Genomic DNA, 21,149 nt, shown 5'->3' with positions numbered 1-21,149 from the left:
ATGAATGCTCCCAGTGTATGCTTTATGTACGTAGAATGACTTCCAGTATTAGGAATTACTGTCGCTCTTTCACAGTAAAATGCAACATAAATGTTTGATAATTATATTACAAATGGCACTTCGCGTAGTTGCCAACGGTAGTTCGTTTTAATAGGGGCTGCTTGGTTAGAGTACAAGGTTTGCTTATGGGGTAGTGGTAAATAAGCAGTGAAGATATTACAATTTAGAAACGTAAAAAAGTTACCTGAAATTGCAGTTTCCACTGACTGAAGTTCATAGCGGATTGTGAATCGGGTGAAATTTCCGCGCCATAAACAAAGTTGGCTAGACGTAGGAACGCATTTGTTCACTGGATCTTAAGGTTATTTCAGCTTTGTTTTGGCGCCGTGTTTAATTCATTTGCAAGTTTCACTTAAGCGTGTACCCCCCCCCGTCCCCCGTCCCTCAAATTTAGAGATCTTATAAGTGTGGTTCGGGTCAGTTAAAAGGCTTTGTTTCTGGTCGACATTCTGAGTATGAGGATGCTGAACTTTTTATTGTGTTCAATAAGAATGTATACGAGTCCTCGTTAGATTGCAGAACGTACAAGGGCATCCAAGTCGACCGACATCAGTATGCAGCGATTGTGCCAATCGAGTATACATCTGGGTTCCTTATAATTGGCCGATTGTCAACTGAGGTAGACTGTATGCACAACCGGGCATCCTCTAAGACTCAAATGGTATATTCTATTTAGCGGAAAAATTAATAACGAAAAATTGATAATCTCTAATAACGTAACTCATGCAGGATCACGGATAATGCGTAGTAGTGTTCTTTAAACGAGAACTAACGCCAGAGCCCATCCTAGGAAGGGAATGTTATGGGGAGTACTGAGAGGTTATCTCCTATAAGTTTCTCAAACGAATAAACCAGTGCCTTACTTATGTGCCATGAATAGTTCGACCCTTTAGGGAAAGGAAAACATTCGTCTATGGCCTATAGAAGGGGTCACGTTTTACTATAACAACAAATGGCTTAACACTTTCTTAAGAACAAACTAACAGCGACCGGGCCTTAATTGGAGTGTTCTATCATCAATTCCTAGCTCTTTGAATCCTTACAGCTTTTGTATTTCTAGGAAATGTGACAAACCATTTTCACTAGTTTATTGATAACGTTTAATACACCATAAATAGAGATTGTCTGAGCTAAAACTGTTTCTATTCAAAACTAAGTAACATTCTGCTGGGATAGAGTGGCAACCCAATCTAATACAAACGGTATCACACCGAACAGTTGTGACTCGGAAACACAGGACGAATTCGTTTTCTCGAAAGATCGTTACAGGCCAGGCTTTCAAGGCCAAACGGGTTTCGCTTCAATTCTATAAAGGTCAGTTGTTGCGAAAGTCGTTGATTGAAATCACATACTATTGAATTAGCTGTAGTAACAGCTTTGATAATTTCATTATTTTGACAAACTTGAATACTCGTCTGTTACTATATTATGTATCATGTCTCCAACATGGATCAGTAGTAATCGTAAATGAATGGTGCAGCTAACAGCACCTTGCTCCAGATGAGCAAAGGTTCCACCATGGAAGTTCACCGAGTAAATTCGGTACGCGTAAGTAGATAGCCTAGTTACGCTAATAGCAACTTGTCTGTTAATTCTGCAGTTCCGAAACAGTGAGACGTACACAAAAAACGCCTGTTACTATCTGATGAAAAATGAAAACATGATCTTCTTTTCAGTAGTCAGGCTCTTTGAGGAAAACCTATTGTTTCGTAGAATTGTGAGGAAGAGTTAGCGGAAATAAAGGCAATGGCTCGAAATACCGCTGCGTGTAACATCGCGGATGTACGTTACATCTTAGAATTACATTTTCATAGTGACATACATGTATATTTGTACATGTATGTTACTATGATGTACATAACATACATGTAAATACGATTGAACTAAAATATGAATTTCTAGGTAACCGTCTAAAAATAGTTCTTATACACCATGCTGATATATTGTCAGTTCTGAAATGACAAGCAGATAGGAAACATCTTGATCCCTTTGCTTTTGTGGGACGTAATGACAGGCCCAGATTTAGGGAGTGTATATTCTTATTATCAAGTTTTGTGGTAGTCCTGACTTTCTTAATGCACCATTGTTATATATAAATAAATATGCATATATACTTATTTATATATATAGCATAACCTAAAGCCGATGCTACGTACAAGATGCGTTTCTCCAGAAATGATGGATGGACAGTTTTTCTAGTGTCTTAGAAATTACTCAAAGAAAAGGAAGGCGTAACTGAAAACCCTCAGGCAGCAGCTTTAGAGGCATTTAGATAACGAAAATGTTTGTGTAGTAACTAATTGAGTAGTGAACTACTTGCTCTCACCTTAATGAGGCCTATTCGTTTCCTAGGTGAGAGCTCTGCGTAAGACTCGAAACGGAAACGTCGCTTCCTGGACATTAGCGCCTTAAAATCTGTTGCAAGAGATTTGGCTAATATTTTGTAACCCAATGAATCACCAGAGACTACCATGGGAAACATATTTGGTGTTTTTTTTGGAACGCAAATTTATTTACGTAGCGTAAATATATATATATATATATATATATATATGATTACCCATCCCTACTTTGGACCGAACCAAGCATCAACTCCACTGTCGATAAATCAACGAGATTTCTGCCTTCTGAATCTGAGCTGTTTTTCCATATATAATTTAAAAGTGTGCATTTCGCTAGTTATTACATTACTCGTGACTTGTGGACCGGAAACGGCATACAACTCAAAGCGTTTCTGATATATATAGCTTTTAGAATCCCATATATATAATAAATCTAACAAAGTCATTGTCATCATCACCAATCTCACTACATAATATTGCTAACTAAATTACTGATTTTTCTACCGAATGGAAGGGATGTCTATGATGGTGATACTTTATACTTTGATGAGCGTGCCGCTTGAAGTAGGCCTGCTAGCATTGTCCTTTTTTTATTGCAAGCTTTGTCTTGCCACATTTATCGTGCTCAGTTTTTCTTTCACACTTAGTTAGCGAATCTTAGGGAATCCTACTCACGTGTGTGAACTCACGAGGGGTAGCCGAGGTTCGAAACCTGGAACGTGCACGCCTCGTTTCGTATGAAAGAAACCATTCGTCTAAAGAATACCTATCTAAGGCGGAAGTGTTAAAAAAAAAACACAGTCTGGCTTCAGAACTGAGAACAGAGAGAAAATCAAGATGCAATCATTATGTATTGTATGTTTTGTTCTAATTTACTTTTATTACGGCTATGGCTGCATACACGGTCTTCTTCTATCTCATATGCCACTATGGTACCTGGTGCCGCACTCGCGACGACTCATCAAACTGTATAGCGAGCAAACTATTCTACACACAGCCTGTTAACATACACGGGAACTCTACGGAATATAACGATATTTGTGAGCTTCACATGGAGCTATACGGTCATAACATTATGTGATTTTACATTACTTTACGTTCTTTTAAGTTCAGGCTGGGTTTTTTAACATCATTGTCATCTGTTTAAATTGTTGACGTACCTCATCAAACAAGCACAAGCCTAAATGTTCGATTAACCTATCCCTCCTATGAGCACTGAGACAGAAATCAAATGCGTGCCAATATTTAGACTTCACAAAACAAGTCAAGTACGCCTATACAGTTGCTTCTTGATTACGTGTATGCTTTAACAACGGTAATGGCTTGTACCGTGCTTCGTGAAGTAAACGGCCAAGGGACTACCCTTTTAAGCAGGTCTTAGAAAAGAGCTTCTAGAATCGTTTGAAGAAAAAGCAGTTAATGAGAATCAGTTATCGTGAAAAGGGTAGTATTCAATCATATCGGAGTTGACTTTTGTTACTATAATCTAACACCGAAATTCCTGCCGGGAGTGTTACTTCAAGACGGGAAAACATCTCTTAAGTGGCCACGATTATTTTGGTAAATTTTTCCTCTCCGACCAAAGGTCCACTGAGTTTCATTACTGCTAGTACAAATCAGGGTCAAATGTCAAGATGGCTATGTCCGTTGACGTTGGCGATCACGAACATCATTATGGGCATAAGCTAATGAGAAATTAAATACATTTAGGCTTGAAGACTTCAGCGATGTTACGGACGTGGGCTTGACGGGCCATTAAAACAGTGTTACAGCTGTGTGGCATATTCTCTGAAATGATGTCCACATTTGGTTACCCTGAACATGATTAGTCGTATCATCTATTTTAAATGAATTTCAGATGATGAGAAAGAGTTACTCAAAACTTCACTTAGCTCAACTTAGGTCAGAATTTGTTTTTTTTTGCGAAGCTTCCCGTAAGAGACTCTTTCATAAAATCAATTTGCTTTACAGTACGATTACAAGCTGTTAAAGTTGTTGGGCGAAGAGCGGTAATAATTTTTCTCGAAAAACTGATCCAATGGCAATGATTCCAGGTCTGATACACCTTGCTTTTATGTTGTTTTTATTTGTCTCGTAAATATGAATTAAATTGACACTCACTCCTTATATTTAACCAACAATGAACTTACAAGAATATGCAACTATATAGAAGTTACTTAAATATCTATTTAACAGAGAACGAACATCATAATACGGAAGAACAAAACTTATGAGTGGTTCAAGATTGCCTGTCATATTATACATTTTACCGAAGTACTCACACAGACCGATTATCTAAATATTTTCTGCTTGGGAAATTGAGCTTGTTAATGTTTGTCATAGTAGACTAACAAGTATCAATATCTGTTCCTGACAGGGTCGTTGCTATTATAGCTGCTTGCGCGCCTTCGCAATGACAATGAACCTTTAGAAATAAAGAAGTTTACCTAAGGCATTGACAATACCTTTTGCCAAGTTTTGTTTCTCGGCAAAAGTAGAGTGGCTGGATACGCAGCAATTTCCCACCTTTATACGGACTAGCTACTAATGGATCTAGCTAACTAAGATTTATCTATCCAAAGTGCAGAGCTTGTCCTCACGGTTTGCCCTCGAAACTTCGAACGATTCTGTATGAACTGTCTTTTAATGTACCCATAAAAAAAATTACAGCTTTGTAGTCAGAGCAGTGGTATCCTTTCGGGACAACCTAAACACTGTTCATGTGGATCGCCGCAACGAGTGAACTCATCGTGCGAAAGGATAGATTAGATAGATACACGTCAGCCTCCTCTGTTTTTCGCTGCACGGCAAGTTCTAAGACACGTTAGCCACAGCCGTAGCCGTCTACGAAAGGAGGGGAACCGTTAGGAAGACGGCGCCGTACAGCGGCGCAGCTGCGATCACAAAAAAATCAGCGGCGTCGAGATAAGCAGCGGGCTCAGGGCAATTTCCAGCGGGTCGAAGCCACCGTTGGACGCCCGAAACCTATCGAGAAAAAGATTCGAGGCTGAAATATTAAATATCGTTGCTGCTGTTGTTGAGAAAGGAAGAAGAAAGCGCTAGTAGGCACACGAATGCAACAGGACACTTCGACAATGGCAAGCGTTAAAGCAGTGCAGACACAGGGAGCCTCTTCTTTCACAGCGGTCATTGTCACTGGAAAAAGTTAGGCCTATCCGTACGAAACTCGATAGCGCTGGACGTGCAAGCATAAATAAGCAAACTCCACATGCACGTACTGAAAAAGTGGGCGCACTGTCGACTACGAGACGCGTAAACGAGCATTATAAGAAAGAAGAAAGCGGACAATTCGAATTACCTCAACTGCGTGTAATTTAGAGGTACGAAGGGTGAGAAAATTACCAGGAATCGTATTTTAGCGGAGTTCGCCAATAGTGCCGTGTGTGCGTAGTATTGGAGCAGGCTACCTTTGAACAAAGATGTCGCCTCTGCTGAGGTTGACAAAGTCTCTGAACCTCGGAGCACTCCGAAGCACTATCGGAATTCGGTGCTCGGCTAAGCACACTGCCGCCGGCACACAGCGGGTAAGAACGCATCGTCACTTGATGGTGACACCGTATTGTACAAGGTAACAAGTACTTGGCGTGCTAAACGAAGCGGTAACCAGGACAAAAAAATGTGAAACAGCGGGGATGACAGTTGATGCTATTATCATTTGTTAACACTATGCAACAACAAAATGGAAAAAGAATTTACTTAACAATCGTGGTTTTCCGTAGTTTAGAACCGGTTGTATGGGAAATGTAGGAACTGGAGACCTTCTATTGAAAAGCATTAGAAAAAAGATCTTTCCATTTTAACATAACGATACTAGACATTTTTCGCAACTCTTTGACGTGGATCTATTTTTACGTTAGGTTGTTGGGATTCGACGTGAGGATCAGTCAGTGTGGGAACGTCGTGCCCCGCTGGGACCCGAAGATGTTCGCCGACTGACGAAAGCCGGCGTCAAGGTGATGATTCAGCCGTCAAACCGGCGTGCGTATCCCCTTCAGAGTTACGTGCACGCTGGAGCAGTGATCCAGGAGGACATCAGCGATGCACCGGTTATTATCGGAGTGAAGCAAGTGCCCGTTGACCAGCTGTATCCGAACAAAACGTATTGTTTCTTTTCGCACACGATCAAAGGTCAGGAAGCGAATATGCCACTACTTGATGCTTGTATCGAAAGGGTGAGTAAACTTCCGTTCACGTGCCAGCAATTAGAGGGAACGTGCCTGTATTTCTTTTGCATCAAAACGCATGCGTGAATTAGTGTTGATTACGTGTATCACAACACGTTCTCTTTCGAGCTCGTTTGCCGCTCTACGAAATGGAGTAGAGCGGCAAACGAAACGTTAATATTGCAGTGTTAGCTACATATATACAGCTTAGTTTGTGTGTATGTATGAGTTATCGAAGAAGGCAAGTCATGGGGAATTATCACAGCTATGTTCTATCGACAAATGGGCTGGTAAAAACATAAGGTGTCATTATATCAAATACGGTTGTTCAGGTTGTATATGCGGCGTAGGGTGACCTAGGCAAAAATTATTGCAACATTTTTTATATATATATATATATAAAAACATTTTTACGCCAAAGAAAAGTTCATAATCGATACGCCATTGCAGTGCACTATGGCCTAAGGACTAATGTGTCGCTCGCTCACTCACTCAAATTCAAAATGAAAGTATTGTTCTTGTGAATTTTTCTTAAATAGAACATTCGTTTAATAGACTACGAACGCATGTGTGATGAACAAGGCCAGCGGGTGGTTGCATTTGGGAAGTACGCCGGTAAGGCTGGTATGATCAATATATTGCATGGTCTTGGCCTGCGTCTACTCGCGCTAGGACACCATACCCCGTTTATGGTAAGTAGGCCATACCTGTTATTCTACTTAATCACAGGCATGGCCCAGCTGTCTAACTGCTGCTTTGCTAGCTTCAGTTATAACAATTAATAATAATTAAGATATTTCGGGTACATATTAGATCTTGAATGTATTAGGAGGTACCCCCAAGAATGATTTTGCGTCTTGTATCCTCTCGTTAGCATGTGGGTCCCGCACACAACTACAGGAACAGCGGTATGGGGCGTCAGGCAGTTCGGGACGCGGGATATGAAATCGCTCTGGGCATGATGCCACGCTCCATTGGCCCGCTAACATTTGTATTTACCGGATCCGGAAATGTATCACAGGTAAAGTAAAAAGTATAAGACCACGTTTTACAGCGATGACCAGGAGCGAGCTGGCGAAATGCTCAACGAACGTGTGCTTTAGATTTGGCTTTATCCCCGCTATGTCATTGTAACTATGTAAGCATTTTTCTTCAGTCGTTGTATAGTAGTTCTTTTTGAATCTGTAGACTATTATACACTTAGGTTAAGAATATATTAGAATAAAAATCGTGGTGTATACACAAGTGTATGGATACCGCTAATGGAACTTAACCTGGATTTTCTCTCCATATATATATATATATATACAATTATCTCGTCCATGGCTCTTTGACGATCTAATTATTATTAATACCGTATAAATAACAGCTCTTGAGTTTTATTTGTACATGTTAATGTTATTTGCGAGAAATTTTGCAGGGTGCCCAGGAAGTATTTCAGGAAATGCCATTCGAATACGTTGATCCGAAGGACTTGCCGGAAGTGTGTAAAGTTGGATGTAAGTTCGCAACTGCAGATAATCTGTTTTATCTCTCTATATTGCTAAGCTTGCCACTGACAAACATCTGTAACATGTACTTCACCACGTTCTTGATTTCTCAAAGCATAGGTTTCACGACGCCACGTAAAGGCGCGGTAGACAAGCGCGAAAAACGGAGTACTATAATTTTACCAGTATTATGAATGTGAAAGCCGGTAGATTGTCTAGGTTCATCTTTTGCCCGTAGTATTTCCGCTAGCGCCAACATTAAATAGGTTTAGAGGCTTTTGCTACGGTCTGTAAAATGTCGCTAACTTTTGGAAATCGTAATCTGGCATCGGTGTTATCAATTGTTGAATTGAATTAACAGATGTTATGAAAACAGTGATTTATATACGTTATGACTTTATCAAATCTCTATACTCCGTTCTTGGCAGCAATGAACAAGGTGTATGGAGCCGTCGTAACTCGTCAAGATCACTGGAAACGCGCAGCCGATGGAGGTTTTGATTATGGGGAATGCGATGATCACCCGGAAAGGTATTACTCGACCTTCGCTAAGGACGTAAGTATTTAGCAGGCTTTAAACAATTATACTGGCCTTCCGTTCCAAGCTTTGATTTGATTGATCCAAGATGATCCAAATTTTACTCAAATTAGACTGCAATAAACTTTCTCTAAACGCTTAAAAGTGTTACCAATACCTTACGGGCGATAGGACTCTAAGTATTGGTGTTTGGAAGGGCGGCAGTCCTATATCAAAAACCATTGAATGACGTGCGCGAGTTGAACTTGCGATTATGGCCGTCTGAATCGATTTTGTGGCCCGCTAATCCCACTAGTTTCCTATATCCGATATATTTTCAGATCGCACCATATGCGTCAGTAATCGTCAATGGCATCTATTGGGCAGTAAATTCGCCGAAGCTCATAACTATTCCTGATGCAAAGCGAATTCTACGGCCCACCTATACGCCATGGCTTCCGTCCTCTCAGGGGTCACCATCTCTGCCCCATAGGCTTCTGGCTATCTGCGACATTTCCGCCGACCCCGGAGGTTCGATTGAGTTCATGACGGAGTGTACCACGATCGACTATCCTTTCTGTCTCTACGACGCTGACCAACACCAAAGCAGAGAAAGGTATAGTTGACAATGGCGAATGGTTTAAGCACAAAACGGCTTTCGGGACGTTGATCATTGATCACGTGCGGAGATTCTAAAGACGGACTGATTTCAAAGAATTTCTATCATCTTGTCAGAGCAATAACTATTCCTTTATATTGTTTTACTATCGCTGTTCCCAGTTTTTCTGGTCCCGGAGTACTAGTCTGTTCTATTGACAATATGCCTACACAACTGCCGCTCGAAGCGACGGACTATTTTGGAAAGCTGCTCATGCCATACATCTGGGATATCGTAAGTTCTGTAGTATAGTCATATTTTTTTTTTATTATTAGTATTTTATTATATTATCTGATTTATAAATTAAATCAGATACGCAACAACAGATCAAGCTTTCGCTCTATTATTGCTGACATAGTTGTTATGACCTGCATAGTCAAAAATCGGACAATTAAGGTCGATCGATATCAAGATATCGATCGACCTTATTGTCGATTATCGACCTTATTATCGATCGATAAAATCGACCCAAGATTAACTCACTGGCACCTCTGATTTGTGGTGTTTTTTAGTCCATCTAGGGTACTTTCGCTAACCACAAATATCTTCGAGAGCAAAATATAGCTTGGTACGAGTCATTGATTCACGGTCTTTGCGCTGCTCCTAATGCACCGCTTTGTGTGCGAGCTATGCGACACTAACGAAGTATTTCACGGTTCCTCGTGAATTTTCAGCTGGACTCGGATGCGCAGGACCCTTTTTATCAGAACAAAATGAGCTCTGTTGTCAAAAACGCGGTTATCACAAGCAACGGGGGGCTGACCGAAAACTACGAATATATCGCAACACTTCGACACACGTCCAAGTTAGTAAAAAAGATAAAACTCAGGTAGCTACTTTAAGCATTCGTTAAGCAAAACAATTTTTTAAGTTATTTTAAAATTATATATATTATATATATATATATATATATATATATATATATATATTGCTTTTTACTGTCGTCCTAATTCTAGTTAGATTATCAATATATCTATAAATAAATGGAGCTAATTGAAGGCCGCCGCTGTGTTCCAGGGCCGATATCTACATGTATATTTTTAATTTTGTGAACGGTCTGCTTTCAATATATTGTTATTTATGGAAGCTAACTTTGGGGTAAGTTCATCATTTGGAAGCAATTGTTTATTCCCTGGAGGAGCCATGATACGATTAACTACATTTAACGCCGTGATACTTGGGATTCTCGGCACTTATTCGAATATTTTGTATCGTTTACGTTGACCTCGTCTTAAGTACAAGTTTCTAAATGCTATCAAGTTTGAGATGTTGATAGTGTTTTTGTACCATTTCTACTATTATCGCCACTAAGAGCCGTGTCTCTATGGAACCCTTATCTTGTCGCAAGCAGATAACCCGTTCGTTGCTATTTCCCGTTATCTCGAAATCTCGGGGGATTCGGCTGGAGATTTCACTCTCCTTACGATTTCAAACATTTTATAAGCTTGCATTCTAGTCACAACATCGTTTAAGATCAAACAACTTCTTCCCGGTAAGCAAAATAATAATCTACCTCAGGATAGTTCAAATGGTAGGCCAAAGATACTACGCCGTAACGGACAACTGTGGCATGTTTCCTAACGACATAACATTTATTCTCTTCAAACATCTTCACAGATCAATGAAGAAAGTCACAGCGAGCCAAGGGCCTGAAAAAAAGGTTCTGTGTTTAGGTGCCGGGTACGTCTCGGCTCCGCTCGTCGAGTATCTTTGCCGAGATAATAACATCCAAATGACTGTCGGTGAGTTGGTAAATGTGTTGCATGCATATCGGTAATACACCGAGGTCAGGATATTTCTACAGGATAAGGTAAGATGCTAGGAGATGAAACGTGACTCCATAACCTGTGTTGATCATCACGCTGATGTATTCCAGCTTCGGCGATCCAGAAGGAAGCGGAAGATCTGGCCGGACTGTACCCGAATGCTGAAGCTACTGTAATCGACGTAACTGAATCGGTTAACGGACTTTCAAATTTAATTAAGGAGAACGATCTGGTCATCTCGCTCCTTCCGTACTCCTTACACTCTAAAGTTGCCGAGTTTTGTATTGACCATCAGACCAATATGGTGACCGCGTCATACCTCTTACCGGAACTTCGCGAACTACATGAGGCGTAAGTTTAACGCGGTCGCTTTAGTGAACAAGCAGAGAAACCTGTAAATTAATCGAGGATTTAGTACACCTCTTATGCATTACTAGGATTGAATAAAGCTATTTATTTAGACTAAATCGAGCTTGTTTCTCTTGTGGTCTGTGTTTAGTGCCACCAAAGCTAACATCACAGTTATGAACGAGGTAGGTCTTGATCCTGGTATCGATCACATGCTTGCTATGGAGTGCTTCGATCAGGTTCGTTTGAACGGAGGCAAGATCACTTCATTTGTATCCTTCTGTGGCGGTCTGCCCGCACCCGAGCATTGCGATAACCCACTACGGTGAGTGCCATTAAAGTAGAGTTAAAGTCGTCAGCAGGTGAGTTTGGCTAAGGCAATGACTTCTAGTCGGAAATAATGCTTTCAGAAAGATGTATTTAACAGGTGTAATTGATTATCTATGCGCTTAACGCAAAATCATAACTGGGTCACTAACCTTAAACTTAGGTGAGAGCTATTGCACTCGAGTAGCTTTCACATATTAACTTCCAATTGCGTTTTTTTGTTCTCTTTGGTGCAGTGATATTTTTTATATTCCGAGGTACGACAAAATCAACGTAGGTGTAAGCTAATCTGATCGCTATTGATATTTTTATTTCTTACTTACCTGTATTATACATTCTGTGTTCAGGTATAAGTTTAGCTGGAGTCCCCGCTCTGCCCTAATCGGCACGATGGGTTGGGCAAGGTACCTTAAGGAAGGCAAGGTGATTGAAATCGAAAAAGGCGGCGCTCTTTTGGACAATGTCGAAGCAATTGATTTCCTACCCGGATTCGCTCTCGAAGGTTACCCGAATCGTGATTCAACGATTTATAGGGATATGTATGCCATTCAGAGTGCGCGAACCGTTATACGGGGTACCCTTCGGTACAAGGGGTTCTGCAATGCGACAAAAGGCCTTCATATGATGGGACTGTTCAGTGACGAACCTCACCCAACACTTCATCCCCGCGGTCCGGAGATTTCTTGGGTAAGTTCCAACAGCAACCTGTAAGTAAGGTAAATCTAAATAAAAAAGAGCCTTCCATACGTTTGTTTTCACGAACTGGTACACACGGTAATTCTGTTGAGCTCTGGCAGTATATTCGCTTCAGATACGTGTTACGTTTAATTTCTTACTGATCTCTTATTTCCGAATTGTAAGCACCGAATTCTACACCATTCGTAGTTATTTCCGCGTTTCGACCTCGATATTTATCTTTGCTTAAGCGTACCCAATATAGCTGTAGAATAGTTTTCAGCCTTTTTGATTTTGTCAGTGTTACAGCAGCCGCCTTTTCTAGAATAACGCTAACGACAACAATGCCAGGCCATATCGTCAGCAGTAACCATTATCATAAATAGCCTGTAACAATGCATGATTTCATGGTATGTTGCGGCCTATCGATTTCGTTTACTGTCCCGGATTTCACCTGACAATTCCGCAACAACCCAGCAAGTCTTAGTCCGTCGACTTTTTCGACCTTGTGTATCATTTATGATGTCGCCCGCGTTTGTATGCCGCCCCTACAAATACTACCTCTGCTACAGCAACACCTGTGCTGAGACTACCGTGTATTTACGGATCTGAGTATCTTTGAGTATGGATTTGAAGAAGATGGCCATCTCATGGCGTGGGCAGTACTTCATCCATCCACTCACTCATTCAATCGCTTGCTTATCTATCTACATGTGTATATACAATAGATGTTTATTTATATATTACTAATCTTGTGACGAAAACAATTTTGGGCCCGCTCAGCGTTACCGAAAAACGAACGATTTCTTCATCCTTTCCCTTCGCATTTATTGACTTAAAAATTCAATAAAAAGCTATGGTTAGATAATTCCTAGACGAGGGCGGCTACAGAGGATAGTTTAGTTTCATTCGTTGCCTCATCAGTGATAGTGATTGACATAAACGTAGAATCCCTTTATTCCCAAAGCAGTGGACATGCCTAGTTGATACCGATGGTTAACGATAATGGCTGCGAACCTCACCTCTGGTTTGCCCCCAAAAATAACCGGTTTTAGCCATACCACTACAGCTATTAGAACGACATTTTATAGGTAACATAATTGTGGTAGCACGGCGGGCAGCAATAATGTCGAACGCTAGCTTGTGTAGAAAGGCAAAAAGGAGGCTAATATTTGAGTCAAATGGCAAGACCCTTCGTCCCTGTCTGCACCCGAATGGTCCCCGAAGAAAACGAGAAAAACGCGCACAGACCTATTCTACCCCATTAGATAAATGGCGAATCGATACCACCGCCGCAGAAGCGCTTGGATCGCTGCCACTCCAAACAATCACTTCGATACTCACGACATAATTCATTAAGCGATGACCACTGTAACAGCTGCTGTAGCAACGTAGCAGTAAAAAAGTGCATCTTGCAGACCATATTGTTATGTAATGCATGTACATACTTGTAGAGGAATTATAGAAATTTCCATGCGGTAACATACAGAGCAGCAGATAACGATCGCGAAGTCAAATGAAGATGGAGCAGCTTCAGGGGCGTTGAACTACTCGTACGATCAGAGGAACGTCTGCGACGGCGGAAGCGACAACTAATTTCAGCAACAATATCAACAATGCAAGCGGTTGCAATAACAGTAGCTACCAGCTGAACTTCCACTGAAGCTGCAATAGTGTCCAAAGGTGTTATTTTTTGGGGGAAAATGCCGTCGTAATCTTTACCGTGCCATATATACGCTGATGACGGTTGTGGTACGTTCTGCTTTCTTCTAGTTGCTTATAGTAACGAATGAGGCAGCAACAACATCGGTGGTACCGATAAATGTGGGGTGGGGGGACGAGGAGAGAACGTCTTCTATTGAACGTGTGCGAACCAGCGCCGCTCCTTCTGTTTATGGCACAGTTTGGATGTGTTGGTCCATTTAGCCTTCTTTTTCTAGAATATACGGGGTGAGGCAAAACACCCTAGAAAAGGATTAGTTACAGTAAAGAAAGTTTCTCGAACGCTTCAAAAGGCACAACTATTAAGTGACGCCTTTCGAAGTGTCAAATATTTTTGCCTCAGACTAATTGGAAGCCTGACGTTAACGGGAGATCAAATAGCGGCAGAAACAAATATCTAATAAGGTTGTTTATTATTATTTTTTTATAATATTATATATTTAAGTTAGTTTAGCAACAATGTGATCAGGTGTGCCGATTCTATTCGATATTTAAGTTGAATGCCTATGTTACCATCGCAGCAGTTACGACGTCTGTATCATCGATATGGATGCACGCATCGTAGCGTATCACCCGCTTGAAAACTATTTTTTCAGAAACAATTTATGTCTCAATTAATGGGCCAGCAAACAGATCTCCTCACGTCGAACGTAAAAAATCTCGTTTTTGACTACCTTGGAAAAGATACTGCTAGAGCTGAGGCTCTCGATAAACTAGGATTAATATCCGATATGCCTATTGACAAGAAGACGACACCTATGGACACCCTAACGCATTACCTCTCCAAGAAACTTTCATATGGTAAGTTTTCAATTTTTGCTGCAGTTCTGGAATACAGGACTATTCCTTATAGTTTCAAGCTTTAATGGTGGTTACTGATGAACACTTCCGGGTATGATCTCTAGCCGACGCTCGCTTATTTATCAAGATCAACTCACTGTTCTATTTTATTTGATCGACGTGAGTATTTACAGTGTCCACCTCTGATGTGCTCTGATGTGCCTGAATGCCTGTATCAGGCTAAGAGAGTTAGTGTATTGTAGAAATTATCGTCACTGACAGGAGACTTTCGGCTTTAGCAAGAAAACTGAGTTTAGGAAAACCGAGTGTTTAATTGGTAACAAGGCGAATAACAGACATATACGTTGTTTACTTTTTGCGTTATTCTCAAATTCAGCTTCCGCATAATTTCGAACATTTCTAAGTACATCGTGCTTACAGCTGCAAATAGCCTGGAGTGGACAGTCCAGAACAAACGACTGTATTATCCTGGGAACAAAGACGTGTATAAGTAGCTAACATCCCGATCGAATACTTGGCAAAGCGGCTCTCCTTTAGTTGAACGTATTGACATTTATAAGATACCCCAATACGTTTTTATCTATTTAACTTTACAGGGCCAGGCGAGCGCGACCTGGTTATCCTGCGTCATAACATCGGCATCGAGTGGCGCGACGGGGAGAGAGAGATGCGCCACGTGAACATGGTCGCCTACGGCGAGACATGCGGCTATTCGGCCATGGCAAAGACCGTCGGTTATCCGTGCGCCATCGCCGCGAAAATGATCCTCGAGGGTAAATGATTCGGACAAGACAGCAGAAATAGGCTTTTCCTCCAGATCGATTCCTGGATGATTACTGGGGCTTTGCTTAAGCCCCAAAGTAATAATCTCTGTACCAAAGAGATAGATGGGGCTTATTTTAATTATATATTAACATTTGTTTGACAAGATTACTTTGTACAAGTAATTTTTTTCGAAACTTGAAATCAATAATTGAGGTTACATGCAGCTGGATGAAATGAATTAGCAAGTGTTGAATTTAGTCGACGTGTTCTGTGGGGATTTTCCAGGCGAGATTCAGCAAAAGGGCATGATTTTACCGCTTCAGTCGGAAATCTACAGTCCAATTCTGAAGCGGCTTGAAGTAGAAGGCATTACTTATGAAGAAACGACCACGAAGCTTTGACGAGCAAGCACGACGGAGACGAAGCTCGAATACATACTTAACAAAATCAAAAGACCTCGGTTTGCTAGCCATCCAGAAGCAGGTACAGGTTCTTTAAAATGGAACTTAACCGAATGTCGACTTTTCTCGGTTTGCTGTTTCCTTCAGTGTAGCGCATCTTCTATTATTGTGTTACGCACCTATAAATAGACTGTACATACTATCTGTCTGCTATACAGACAATGATTCACGGTGTTTCCGGTTGATTTGAAAAACTTGTTTTTAGACGTGTACGATCCAGATGACCGTAGTATGTAAACGCACAGAAGACGTAGGCGTCTTTTTCAGTAAAGAAATAGAAAAATTCTGCAAAAACAGCAATAGGAACGCGTAGAACAAGATCCTCTACCGATGTTCGTGGAGAACGTAATAAAGCACTCTTTCACAGATCAATGCGTTTTTTCTGGAGTTCGCTTGTATGTAATGCGTAAATTATCAACCGAAGAGGTATTACGAAGCTCAGATTTAGGGCAGAAGAGGTTCTAGAGTGACACATAAACGGTCCTTGTTGCTCATATGATTTGAATGTTTTTGGTCAAACAAAAACACTCCAATAATTTTATTAATTATAATTAATCATAAGGCGACGCGACATTTTTGCGTGACGAGAGCCACTTCGTCTATTTAGTTAGTTAGGAAATTGTATGTACGAATCGTGCAAAACGTAATTTTACACGATTTTGCAATTTTTTTCGCGATTTGCACGAGAAATTTGACGAACGCTCTCGAGATTTCATCGAATACGAAACAGTTTTTTGACGACTGATTCAGGCTGTCAGTGTATAGCTGAAGTTTCACCATCCGAAAAAAACGATTGTCATTATTCCACCAATAATTTAATATTGCTGTTGTGGAGACACGTGATTTACGTGATCAGTGTACATGACGTGACTACGTGGTAAATAAAAATTCATTCACGGGTCATTTACGGAACTGCTCGTTATGACTGAGAACTTCGATCAAATCTTTATATTCTACCGTCCATAAGTATAATACGCTTTGAAATGTTTACTCAGTGTATGTTTTTAATTTCGTCTACCTACATCGCTCGTACCCTTGTTTGGCATGCCTGCAAATGCCGACATTGAATGATGTTGAAATGAGCTACTACCACGTCTTTTTCACCTCGACTGAAAATGTTTCAATGTACGCAAAATCCGTAGTGATATCGCGATTCACATGACTCGCTTGGAGGGTAAAATTCTTCCGACGACAGTGCGATATCGCCGGTGCGGAGATACGTGCGCGCTTGTTCGAATTCATCCAACACCATTTACACGCTCCAATGTTCGCTTCGCGTCCTGTCGATCTGCCATCGTCCATCATTGACATCATCTTCGTTTCGAACCCGAAGTAACCTCCTGACTTCGAAAGCTGGCCGTGTCTGTGAACTGAAATGTGACTATGCTCTCCTGCCGCTTCGATCGCCAAAACATTCTCTCGAGCCCCGATTGCACCTCCGTCTGCCGGTTCAGTCCAAAGCGAAAATCAATATGAGGGAGGAGCTCGAACATGGGGAAGCGCTAGTTCCCAGCAACAAGAAATTTTGAAGGACAGATAGAAGGAAAAGCAGACTCAAAAAGATCGAGAACGTACGAATGTCTATGGTAAGCCAGCGGCTGAGAACGAATATGGACAAATATACGCAGGCATATCATTGTTCGCTCCAGACCATCAGAAACCCCCATAAGTCTTAGGCGGAGGAAAACAGCGCATTTTCATGTTGTTGTCGTCGAGGCTTGCACCGGCTACTACGGTGAAACCGAGCTGCACGACGTATCAAGACTGCAAACCACTAATAAACCGCAACGAGAACAAGAGGCTGCTATGCTGTCCCTAGGTGGATGTGAAGTGGAAACCATATCAGTACTTGGTTGATACGCTCCATTGTAACGCGGCTAGGAAGCGAAAGAGGGAGAAAACTAAGTGAAAAAAGCCAAGAGGAGGATACTGTTAGGGTTTCAGAGATGTCTTCCTCACGGTGGGTGCGGATCTGATGCCCCATAGAAACGCTGGGGTTTTTGCTATAGAAATATGTAGAATAGAACGAAATTGCTGCGCGCAGTGGCAACGGCCGCCGTTCCCACATAAAACCGCACGACGAAAGCAATTTAGGAAATAACTGACTTTCGGCATCATCAACACGGCCGTCATCTATTGAGGAGTTCAGCGGCAAAAGTAAAACGAACCCGACGTAGAACATTGACGTATACGTACATCGGGAACACAGTGCGAAGACGCTAAACATGCTCTCAAGCGGGGGAACGCCTGCGGGTCGCGGAGCTCCTCACCGTTCGAATGCAAACATCTCAACGTCGTCATGACGGATTCCTGCAGCTCGACGAATGGAGGCTTGCATGCAAGAAAGAAGAATTCCCAAAATACTATCCGATCTTATCTAAAATAGAATTCGATATTGAGGCGGCAAGCTCGCTGGGACCCAAGGCGAGAAAGACCGATCGAAACGGCAAAGAATCACTTTCGCTATTTGACCCTTGAAGCTCCGCCTTCGTGGACCTCTTGACATGCCTGACGCGCAGGCCCCGCCCCTTAGCTACAAAGCAAATCCTAGCAATGTAGTGCAACCCTGGTCTTCTCTAGGAGAAAAAGGGCAAAGGAGGAAAATGTTCACAATGCCACCGCTAAACTAGTCTAGCTTTCATCACATTTCTTTGCAAGTTTAAACCATTGCCTCACAGGATTTGATACAGTTCAGTCTCTACGCTCAAGAGCTGACCTGCGAAGATTTGCTGGTGCCAATCCGCCATAATAATTCGATAATGATGTAACTTTCCGCAGAAGGTCTAGAGTTAAACCCGTTGGGTACAGCCCTTATGAACCTCTGCGCAGGCGCAGCTCCGCCCCGCAGTCGAGCACTTTTTGTCACTCTAAACACGCGCGCGAAAAGTCGTTTTTGATGGGGAGAAACTGGAATATCTTAGTGTTACATTTTGCGCGTGTCAAACTTTGACTTATACCCAATGCAATTTAAAGCACTTTTCGGGAACCTCTACGCTGGCCGCACTGGTGCTAGTTGTTACGAAAGCGTAATTCCGTTTAGTTGCAGCACGTTACCTTCCAAAGCTCTAACGAGCTACATAATAAAAATGACATTCTCGACGTGAAGTGAACAATCCATGTGGCCTTGTCGCTGAAGAAGAGCGGCTGCGGACTGCGTTTCCTTGCAAGAGGAGCACGAAGATCCTGTAGCGCAGAGATTCATAGAGACAAAGGACAAATTAGGCTTGTAAATCCCTCTGTACCTAAAGCATTGCAGGTTTCATGTGGAAAAAATTGTTGTGCAAACCGCGAGGCAAGCCGGGCGATATTACTAGCGGCACATTAGCTGCGGATGCCGTAATGAGTGATGGTTTTCTGGAAAGTGTTGGCACAAGCCGAAAGTCTTTTCTCATTAGAGACTTACTTAACTCACCTGCAGATGATCCGCTTGATCGCGGGGCAGGACGGCTTTCACCAGACGTCTCTCAAGGTAAGATGGATAGATACGAGCACCCCAACCTGGATGAACGGCTATGGACAATGCGTCAGAAAAGTCCATCGAGTTTTTGATATCATAGTTCCTATTTTACAATTAATAATAAAATGACAAGATCCAAGTTTACGTTCAGATTTCCTGAGTTACACGATGATCAGTAAAATGTTCATTCACCATACCATGCGGTTCTGACATGATAGAATTAAATATTAATGGTTCCATAAACGCGCACATTTATCGTTCCTCTGACTTACATCTGACGGTATCACTTTTAAAAATGATACTGCAAAATGTAAAAGTTACCTGCAGACATCCAAGTTTTTTTACCATCTCTTAACGCTTTTACTTCACTAATAATACACCTTATTTTGATGATAGCAAAATAAAAAAAATAGCAAAAATAAACAAAGTCTCACGACGATTACCAAGTTAAAATATTGATTAGTAATAGGACAATAATAAAAACTTGATCTGATAGATAGTACAGGGCTTTTCAAATTTACCGTAAACACTAGGGATGTGATAACTTTCTGTAGAAGGGCACAAAATGCTGATCCCTCATGGGTATTGCCAAAGTCAGCTTTGGGTACAAACGCCTGTGATCAGCAGTCGTCGCCGCCGTCAGTCATTCCCTTGGCCATAACAAATGGGCCCATTACGTCGAATAGCAAAATATGTCTGATACTAAAATATAAACAATTTCATCGACAAAAGCTAACCTATTGGTAACTGCCTAACGTAAAAAAAAAACTTTCAATTGAAGCTGTTTTGTGATAAATTTGGCGCTATCATCCACAGATTTAAATCTAATATTGTTTTCATAATTGGCTTTACGCGACCCAGGCTAACCATGAAAGATAATTCGGGTTCATGCGAGAGAACTGCTGTAGTTCGACCTGTTGGGTCTTGCTTTTGTCATTGGTTCACTCGAACATTCTCCGGAGTCGCTATTTTATATTTGTCTATAGTTGACACTCAGGTTTTAGTGTATTAGCCGTTGCAATAATAACAGCACCGATTCGAAAGAATCAGAATCCGGAACTGAAGCTTTAGAATCTCTGACGTTTTGTGTTTAAAATGTACAGATAACAACACTATGTGATGCTAAATGCTATATCAGTTGACGAAAACTTCAGATTGACAGCCTCAGCATTGACACAAACTGTCATTGAAAAAATATAGGGCAGGTTCCAAAAACACAAATCGGTTCGTTTGTTTCGAAAAACACGAGTCGCTCAAATAAAGAAAAATGCAGTGCTAGTTCGCTTACGAAAACTTAAGTTGGGTAGACTTCAAGCACCTCATAACATATGAAGAATCACCTCAAAAATCTTCTAATTTTCGAGGCCCTACATATGGTTCGAAAAGTGATCTCCATCCTGCCCAGCAATGTGTCAACTAGTTCTAAATAAAGACAGCTGTAACGAAGCACATATTTTGAAGTACGGAAGCTCTAGTGAGTTTTGGACAAAAGTAAACATAATTCTATCCTGCGAATGTAGTGTAATACCGGTACAAAGCTTCGCGTACTTTGAATTGTATTCTCTGAATATTAAAG

The 21,149-nt window shown here is 41.3% G+C and overlaps 1 protein-coding gene and 1 long non-coding RNA gene across 3 annotated transcripts; one reads left to right on the top strand and one right to left on the bottom strand.

Annotated features, from left to right (window-relative positions):
* Nucleotides 1–5,034: 5,034 nt before the first annotated feature.
* Nucleotides 5,035–16,484, top strand: LKRSDH (lysine ketoglutarate reductase/saccharopine dehydrogenase). Of its 2 annotated transcripts, XM_022833111.2 has the most exons (16): nucleotides 5,303–5,947; nucleotides 6,281–6,595; nucleotides 7,126–7,278; nucleotides 7,461–7,607; nucleotides 8,007–8,085; nucleotides 8,505–8,632; nucleotides 8,935–9,209; nucleotides 9,374–9,485; nucleotides 9,926–10,056; nucleotides 10,869–10,993; nucleotides 11,128–11,368; nucleotides 11,517–11,690; nucleotides 12,040–12,379; nucleotides 14,686–14,890; nucleotides 15,487–15,663; nucleotides 15,941–16,484. In XM_022833111.2, exons 1-16 carry the CDS (start codon nucleotides 5,843–5,845, stop codon nucleotides 16,054–16,056), a joined length of 2,823 nt encoding a protein of 940 aa, XP_022688846.1. In that variant the 5' UTR covers nucleotides 5,303–5,842; the 3' UTR covers nucleotides 16,057–16,484. The 2 variants fall into 2 exon arrangements, 1 of the variants encoding a protein (XP_022688846.1); XR_015311050.1 differs by lacking the exon at nucleotides 14,686–14,890 and having other exon boundaries at nucleotides 5,035–5,947.
* Nucleotides 16,485–18,318: 1,834 nt separating this feature from the next.
* Nucleotides 18,319–19,945, bottom strand: LOC147753505 (uncharacterized). The gene is made up of 2 exons (XR_015311049.1): nucleotides 19,529–19,945; nucleotides 18,319–19,299 (listed from the first exon to the last, which is right to left on the bottom strand). It is a non-coding gene; the product is annotated as an uncharacterized LOC147753505 (long non-coding RNA).
* Nucleotides 19,946–21,149: the final 1,204 nt, after the last annotated feature.

Source organism: Varroa jacobsoni, unplaced genomic scaffold (genome assembly GCF_002532875.2).
Source record: "Varroa jacobsoni isolate VJ856 unplaced genomic scaffold, vjacob_1.0 scaffold_434, whole genome shotgun sequence".
NCBI lineage: Eukaryota > Metazoa > Arthropoda > Arachnida > Mesostigmata > Varroidae > Varroa > Varroa jacobsoni.
The sequence above is the reverse complement of the archived record's forward strand: the minus strand, read 5'-3'. Positions and strand labels throughout refer to the sequence as shown.

What these genes read in the sequence shown, in the direction of transcription:
- LKRSDH (XM_022833111.2), top strand. Translation starts at nt 5,843, where the DNA reads ATGTCGCCTCTGCTGAGGTTGACAAAGTCTCTGAACCTCGGAGCACTC. An exon ending in GGAAGTGTGTAAAGTTGGAT is followed by an intron (nt 8,086 to 8,504) that starts GTAAGTTCGCAA and finishes CGTTCTTGGCAG; the next exon opens with CAATGAACAAGGTGTATGGA. An exon ending in TAACATCCAAATGACTGTCG is followed by an intron (nt 10,994 to 11,127) that starts GTGAGTTGGTAA and finishes GATGTATTCCAG; the next exon opens with CTTCGGCGATCCAGAAGGAA.